Source organism: Echinops telfairi, unplaced genomic scaffold (assembly GCF_000313985.2).
Source record: "Echinops telfairi isolate 266 unplaced genomic scaffold, ASM31398v2 ScPeMD7_7459;HRSCAF=8497, whole genome shotgun sequence".
NCBI classification, from domain to species: domain Eukaryota; kingdom Metazoa; phylum Chordata; class Mammalia; order Afrosoricida; family Tenrecidae; genus Echinops; species Echinops telfairi.
In genome coordinates, this window is record NW_022111359.1 from 6,002,456 (window position 1) to 6,010,735 (window position 8,280).

Genomic DNA, 8,280 nt, shown 5'->3' on the forward strand with positions numbered 1-8,280 from the left:
GAGTGGGCCACAGAGCCCCACCAAGAGGAGAGAGAGAGAGAGCATGCTCCAGGTGGCCTGGGATGCTGCTGTAGACTCCTCCTCTAGGAAGCGCCTGGATTTCCTTGCCTCCCAGAAGGTCCCCTGTCAGCTTCACCCGGTGGGAGGCGGCCCCTCCCTGGGCCACCTCAGGGGCCCCAGTGAGAGAGAAGCTGGCCGCCAAGTCTCAGTGGAAACTACTGCGCCCAGCCCAGACTTGCTCCTCGGGTGGGGCTACTAGCCTAAGAGGCCTGGTGGAAAGAGGACCGAGGGGAGGGAACGGGGGCACCCTCTGGTTTCCCAATCTCCAGAGAGAAGGAGCTGGTCTGGAGTCGCCCCAAGGGGGCTTGAGGGAAAGGGAGTTCTTGGCAGAGGCCCCAGTCTGTTCAGAGGCCTGGGGAGAAAGGAGAGGGGATTCCTAGGGGCCTCTCAGACCAAGCTAAGACTTTGAACTTGATGCTGTGCTCCGATACACATTCCTGGAGGCATGTAGCTACCCACGGGGCTGAGATCCACAGTTGAACCCACCAGCCTGATCCATGGGAGAAAGGCAGGGTTTTCTACGCCTGTAAACAGTTCCGGTCCCAGAAACCCACAGGGGCAGTTCTACCCTGCCCTCTAGGGTCACTGGGAGTTGGCATCGAGTCGATGGCAGTGAGGGTTTTTTTGGTTTGTTTTTTGAGTTGTCACCACATGCTCAAAAAGGGTCTCTCTGGACCGGGTCACTCCTCAGCCTCCGATGACCCAGACTTTCTGCTGTTCGATGAGGAGCAGGGGGTGGGGGTGGGCTGAGCTGGCAGAACCCAGGCGAGGGCCTGGAGAGAACCCCCAGAGTCAACAGGGAGCCGAAGGCCTTGACAAAGGCAGGAAAGGGCATTCTGGGTAGGGAGCACAGTTACGTGAGGGTCTGAAGGGGTGTGGTCATCAGACAGGGGCTGGAATTGGTGCTGACACTGCCAGGGGGAGGGAGCAGCAGGGCCCCAAGGGAACCAGGCAGAAATGGCTACACCGCAGAGGGGCACGGGAGCTGGGGCTTTGAGAGATGAATAGAAGTTCTTGGACCTGAGTGAGGTGGAACAGGCAAATTGAGCAGGGGGGCTCTGGCCAGAGTTTGGGGCGCAAGCCGATGGATTAGGAAGAAGAAACAGGCCCAGAGGGACCCCTCCCACCCCCCCAAGGCATTTTTTCTGGGTCCAATCCCAACCCTGCGCTACTCTAGTCCAAGGACCCTCAGTACAATTCCTGGGGTGGCCCTGCCAAGCCCCTCTTCCAGGCCTCTCAGAAGAGCCCCCAACTATCCCAGCTAATGATAATACTTGGGGGGGGGGCATTTTCCAGGGCATGGCTGTGGGCAGGCCGGGGCCCCTGACTCAGTTTCCCTAACTGTAAAATGGGGACACTGGAAGCCAGTCGTGCTGCTCATGTTCCTGTCCCTCCTGGGGGGCCCTTCAACACATGATGTGCGGAAAGAAGGGAGAAACCAAGAGGGGCGAGGTGGGGGGCAAGGCTGGAAGAGAGGCGAGGAAGGAGAAAGCCCCCACCCCCCAGGCCAACAGCCAAGGGCCCCGCAGCTCTGACATTATTATTTCAGAACACACTGGAGCTGTCGAGGCTTAAGAAATGGGTGGTGATTTGCATGTGATTTGCATGCGATTTGCATACTGTTTGTTAAATGTCAAAATGCACTGAAAATGCTTTTCCCCCCAACCCCCAGTCTAGAGGAAAAATACCCTCCCCCTTCCTCCACCAGCTCCCCTGCCGGGGCTGGGGCCCCCTGGGTCCAGAGGCTGCCGGAGGTCGGCACCCAGATGTGGGAGAGTAGGAGACACAGCTTCCACCATAAAATGTCTGCTGGGACTAGAGCAACTCCGTCCGGTCCATCAGCACACTCTCTACCCCATCTGTAAAGCGGGACGGAGTACAGGGCAGTGTGGCGCATCTTCCTGCCCCAGGGACCAGACCTGGGACCAGGTGCCCACGTGTGCATGTGTCCCAGTGACAAGCAGACACCAGGTAACCTGCCTTCCCCTATCTAAGTGCCCAGCAGCAGCCTGCCTGTTTCTCAACCCCGCCCCCCACCCAGGCATATTAGCCCCGCCCTAGAGGAGGGCAAGGTTCAGGTGGGCCTACCTGTAGGAGTGAAGAGGGCCTGCTTGAGGACCCCTGTCTCCTCTGCCCCCTCTAGGAGGTGAGCGGCTACCTGGCTGCTGTCCCCACAGTCATGATTATCACCCACCTGTCCCAGCTCAGGGTCCTGCACCCAACGCGGCTGAGTTAAAACTTTCATTCCTGCCAGGCTCACAGGCTCACAGGCCCCTGCCCCACACCACACCAGGCCCCTTGCCACCCCGCACCCCCAGAGGCTACCCTCAGCCCTGCAAGGTGCGCAGGCCACTGGCCCCCAAGTTCTCCGAGGAGGACCAAGCAGCGCCTCCCCCCCTCACACCGCACACCGCCAGGGAACACTGCAGCTGACCCGGCCCCGGCCCAACCCAAGACTCCATCCCTGGGCGTGCGGCAGGGGTTTAAACAAAACCCCAAACCAACTCGCTGCCTTGAGTGGATTCCGAGGCAGGGGCATGACGTCGTTCAGGGGAGGAGGGGCCTCTGAAAGCAGTGGTCCCAGCTCGGCAGGGTGGCAGGATAAAGGCCCGGCGCTCTTCCTCCGTAAAGAGAAAAGCGAGAAAACCCACAGAGTCGCTCTGTTGTCACACGAGCTGTTGTTTGTTAACAGGTGGGGTGGAGGCTCTTCCGACCCATCGTGACCCTGTGTGCCCGTCCGGGCCTGTGCCACCCACGCTAACTCGAGCCCACTGTTGCAGCCACAGCGTCCATCCATCCGCAAAGAACTCCCTCGTTCTCCTTGATGCTCCCAAGCATGATGTCCGTCCCCAGCTGTAACATGGGGTCATCATAAATCTAGGGGGATGGGGGTGGCGGGCCTTGCAACTAGCAACAGCAATAGATTTGGGAATGAAGGAGCCTGGGTGTGTGAGGGGGTTGCCGCTGGTTGACAACTGCAAGGCCAGTGGTTCGAACCCACCCAGCGGTGGCTTGGAAGAAAGTCCTGGTGATCTATTTGCACCGAGTACCCGCTATTCTCCTTGGTGACATGAGATTCCCCACCATCGGGGCGGGTGACCCGCGGGGACCCCATGTGTTCAACAGAATAGAACGACAAATTTGGGGGGGGGTGTCACAGTGTAGCCTTGGAAGTTTGAGGTCACCCAGCTCCCCTCCGCCCTTGGTCATCTGAGATTTCTTGAGGGATTGGCAAGGTCCCAAGTCAGGGCTATTCACAGCAGAGGGGGCTCGTTGTAGCCCAAAGTGCTCATTGGCGGGGACGGAATCAGGGTTGGTTTCCTGGAGGAGGCTGGAACGTGGGAGGACTGGAGATGCCAAGAGGTATAGGGAAGATGGTTCAGACAGGAGGCACCGCTCAGACAAAGTCGTGACAATGTACAAGGTGAAGATGTCCCCCGGGCTCCTTCCTTCTCCCCTCTGCTCTCTCGCTGCCGGTGGGGGGCCTCCCAGACTCTCACAGTTGTTTGCAATGCAGACAGAGCCCAGAAGGTTCCACGACAGATTGACAGATGATCCGTTGGCTTCAGGGTCACACAGCACAGCTGAGGTCCGCTGCTCCTCCCTGGCTGGCTGGGTTGGGGCAGCAACGTCCATTAAGAGTGTCTTATGCAGGAGGGACCAAGGCGTCAGCATCCCCTGGGAACCCAGACCTGGAACAGCAGGGGGAAGGAGATGAGACACTTTCAGGCCAGGACGGGAAAACAGCAGCCGTTGGCCAGCTGTCCTTCTTGTGGACAGTGCCATCTGTATCCCTGGTGTCCCCCGTTTCCTCTAGGAGGGACCAGCACCGACTTCAATTACAAAAAGTCACGATTCCTGGATCAAACTTGGCTGTTTGGAGCCACCTTGTGGAAGCTTCAAGAATTGCAGGAAAAGAGCACAAACCAGCTAACCAAAGCCTAAGAGGGGCAGCAGAGTCCCAGGGGGCAGTGGTGGCTCAGTCATAGGATTATTGCCTTCCACGCAGGAGAGGTCTAGTTCTACTCCCTGCTACTGCGCCTTGAGCTCAGATATCATCCATCTGGCCCTGGGGGGGCGTGAGGTTTTGACAGGAGGGGGAACAGGTTTCAGACTAGGAAGAAAGGCTGGCCAAAATCAGCCAATCAAACTCTATGGATCACAATTTCCGGATTTGCGATTAATCAAGGGGATGGTGCCAGGACCTGGCGGTGTTTCCATTGTACATGGGGTCACCTTGGATCAGCAGCAGCCACCATCAGAGCCCAGAGAGGGAAAGGGGCCTGCCTGAGGTCACACAGCATGTTGGGGCTGCACTGCTTAGGCTCACGTGTTGGTCCACGGTGGGACCAGTGTCTTGGGCAAGAGCATAGGGGCATTTGGAGGGGGGCTGCCCATCCACAGAAGTGAGCCCCTTCTTTTTTCTGGACCTCAGTTTCCCCATCTCGGGCCTCGACAGCCTCTGAGACCCTTTCTGTTTGTCACATGTTAGAGTGATTTACCTGGAGGGAGGTCAGGGCTCCCTGGGGTGGGGACAGTGTCTTCCGAGAAAGCGTCCCCACCCCTTGCCTCTTCCTTCAGCCAACACATTCAGGCCTTCTCATCACAGCTCCGCCTCCCGCAGCCCAAACTACCTGAAAGAGGGGGGCCGAAAGGCATGAGGTGAGGCCAAACACAGCCTCCCAGGAAGCTCGGTGTACTCACATGGTCTTAAGATTCCCCTCCCCAGCTTCCAGGTCCCTCTGAGTGCCAGCAGACTGTATGGACAGTCCCTCCTCTGCCCCAAAGATGATTCACTCAATGCATATTGATTGAGCCCTACAGGAAACCTGGTGATGCCCTGGGCGAGGTTAGGCTGCTACCTGCACACCCACCTGGAGCTCCACTGGAGAGAGATGAGGCTGTGGCCGTTTGGAGACACCTAGTGGAAACCACCGGGAATTACAGGCAAGGAGCATCATGAAACCAAACCAGTTAAGCAAAGCCCAACGTCTACGGCTCCCCCATCTGCAGCGAAAAAGAGTAGGATCCCTCGACAGGATGGACTGACAAGGAGGCTGCAGTGATTGGCTCGAACATAACAACAGGGTGAGGATGGCACAGGGCCGGGTGGTGTCTCAGTCTGTGGTACGTAGGGTGGCTGTGAGTCAGAACTGACGCCATCGCCATGGCGGCCAGGTTACAAGCACCAGAGGAATGCGGGAGTGGGGGGTGTGCCCTTCTGCTTGTCAAAAGATTGGTAGCTAGAACCCACCTAGAGGTGCCTGGGAAGAAAGGCCTGTACCCCAAAGATCAGAGCCTGGAGACCCCCAGAAGCACAGGTCTGTTCTGCACACACGCAGGGGCTGCCTGACGACACAGGGGCACCTCCTCAGGAAATGGTGCCAAGCACAGGGCTGGAACCAGCCCTCACGGAGCCACGCCCTCGTGGAGCCACGCCCCCACGGAGTTCTAGTCTACCAGGGGAGTCACTGGAGATATGCAGGAAATGTACAGAGGCCAGCTGGGACAGGGGGGGGCGGGCGGGGGCGCGCAGGGAAGCAGGCAGAGACTGGGTTGGGGCTTGTGGATGAACAAGGAAGGTCTCCCTGGGGAGGTGGCCTCTGAGCAGAGACCTGAAGGGGAGCAGGGAGGCGTGGAGGTAGATGTCTGGGGAAAAGCATTCCAGGCAGAGGGAAGAGCCCATGCAAAGGCCAGAGGCAGGACTGTGCCCGGTGCACTGGAGGGGCAGTAAGGAGATCCTTGTGGCTAGGGGAGAGAGGAAGAGGGGAGGGACGGATCGGGAGGCAGGCCCGACTCAGGTGCTCAGGAGAGCCCTCTAGCTGCGGCGGGGAGCATGGGCTGTGGGGGCGGGGGGCGACGCTGCGTGTGCTGTGCATGGTATCTGGAGCAAGTGGGGATGCAGGAACAGGAGAAGTGGGTAGATTCCATATAAGGCACTGTCCGAAAAAGAAAAGGGATGAAATGAGAACTACACCCCCCACCCCCCCACCCCTGCTTATTGATGGGGGGAGGAGAGAGTAGAGGTTGCTTAAGAGGGTGGCCTCCACCTTGAGGAATCTCATCAGCATCAAGGAGCAATTCGCATGTGCTCCGCTGAGCATGTTTTCAACCGAAGCGAAGGACGGAACATGATTCTAAAGACAGAGGAAAGAGAGCATGCCGTTTCCAACAAGCTCCGTCCCTGCCCCGCTCGATGCCTCTCTGTGCCTGTTTCCCCACCTGTACACCAGGAATGAATCATACTAGTCTCCACGCTGCACAACTGCTGTGGTGGGTTTGCGAGACTGTAGCTGTTTCAGACCACAGAGCCCTGGCTTTCTCCCGCGGAGCGGTCAGTGGTTTCGAACCACCGCAGCCCAGCGGGTCGCCACTACGCCACCAGGAGCCGCTCCTGAGCGCCTGAGGGTTGCCTGTGCCTGCTGGTCCCCACAAGGCGTGGCTACCACCTGGACAGCTTCCCTCCACCCCGAAAGGCAGGAAGTGATGCCACACTTTCAGAAGGCGGCCTGAGGGCGATAGGCAGCCCCACCCACCTGGAGGTGGGCCAAGCAGCCCACAGGACTCGCACCCAAGGACGAATATGCGGGCCAACAAGTCCAATGGGTTTCTCCCCATTGCACAGATGGGCAAGCCGAGGCCTTCCCTGGAGTCTTCAGCCTCCTGGTCTTCCCCAATTCACACTGAGCCACTCACCAGCCACCCCTGCTTCATTTCCGTGGGTCTGGTTGTGGGTCTGGGGCTCAGATCATGTTTGACACCCAGAAATGGCGGGTAAGCTGCCTCAGGACACACAGCATATGGGTGGCAAAAGCTGTCAGGGCCCCAGGCCCCACCCAGCCTGTCTGGCAGAGCAGGCAGAAGTAGATGCCGCCACCAAGTCAGGGATGGGGCCATGGAGGAGGTGACACTCCAGTGGATGTGCCTTCTCTGAAGGCCACCTTCTCTGTCCTCTTCTGGTCCAGCCTCGTCACTGCCCACCGGAGCTGTGACTCTACCCTGATCCCCTGCCTCTCACACCCACCGCCCACCATGTGCCCTTCCTAGGCTAGTGCTCGCCCTGCCCTCTTCCTTGGGCCCAAAAGACCCACTTCCTGCCCGCGTTGGCCTACAGCTGCTCTTGAGCGCCCCAAGGACCCGTGTGGAAAGGCAGGGGTTAGACGGCCAGAGATGGACGGAGAGGCACAGAGACCCGACACAGACAAAACCAGGACATGGACAGAGACAGCGAGAGACAGAGAGAATGATGAGGAACGAGGGGCACCGAGAGGGAGGGCCGATGAGACAGAGGAGGGGAGAGATGCAGAGAGAGTGAGAAACAGAGACACAGTCCAGACTGAGTGGACTGTGCTACAGGGAGTCCCCGGTGGTGTGTGACTGCTGACCCTCCCAGAGGCACGTTGGCAGAAAGGGCTGCTCCTCAAAGATCACAGAAAACCCTGTGGGGCCGTTCTGCCCTGATAATACTGGCTCCCCGCATTTCCCACCCCAAGGTAATTCACAACCTCAGAGCCACACAGGGAGACCAGACAGAATGATGAGGGGCTGAGGGCCACAGTGGCGGAACATGCGAGAACCTTTCCAATGACTTCACCACCATTATCACACACTCACTGCACCTCCCGCCCCCCCAGCTTCTCTCCCTCCCCCCAAGTTGTCTGTCCCTGCCCCCACCACCACCCCAGCTCCCAGACAGGCCTCCTCCTCCGTGGGTGCTCTGCCTGAGCGTCTCCCATGCCCGGGACCCCCAACCTCAGCCTTCTCATCCCTAGCCCACCCTTCCGCCCCCAGACCCCAGGCCGGAGCTCAGTTAAGGCCAGGAGAAGGGGGGGGCCATGGTGCCGGCCCCTCCCACCCCCAGTCCAACTTCAATCTGAGCTGCTCTGCCCATCCCCCAGCTTCCCGGGGCCCACCCCGCCCCCGGCCGCGCCACCTGGGGTCGCTGACGAGCAGCAGCACCGAGCCGTCCTGCAGCCGCACGTCGCGCACCGTCAGGTGGTCGTCGAGCGGCCGCGCGTTGTAGTAGAAGGTGCGCTTCCAGGAGCTGACGCCCTGGCCCACGAGCTGGGCCCGCAGGTCGCGGAGCGTGTCCCGCGGCCGCACGGTCAGCGGCAGCAGCAGCGCCTCGTCGGCCAGGTGCACCTTGATGTGATAGCGCTTCCAGCGCGACAGCCCGCGCCGCAGCCCCTCCATGGCGCCCGACCCCGCGCCCGCCCTGCC

At 59.7% G+C, this 8,280-nt stretch overlaps 1 protein-coding gene across 1 annotated transcript; it reads right to left on the bottom strand.

Annotated features, from left to right (window-relative positions):
- Positions 1–4,658: 4,658 nt before the first annotated feature.
- Positions 4,659–8,253, bottom strand: TINCR (TINCR ubiquitin domain containing). The gene is made up of 2 exons (XM_045300076.1): positions 7,994–8,253; positions 4,659–4,694 (listed from the first exon to the last, which is right to left on the bottom strand). Exons 1-2 carry the CDS (start codon positions 8,251–8,253, stop codon positions 4,691–4,693), a joined length of 264 nt encoding a protein of 87 aa, XP_045156011.1. The 3' UTR covers positions 4,659–4,690.
- Between the last annotated feature and the right edge of the window lie 27 nt (positions 8,254–8,280).

Excerpts from the sequence above, each read along its gene's own strand:
- TINCR (XM_045300076.1), bottom strand. The coding sequence starts at position 8,253 with ATGGAGGGGCTGCGGCGCGGGCTGTCGCGCTGGAAGCGCTATCACATC.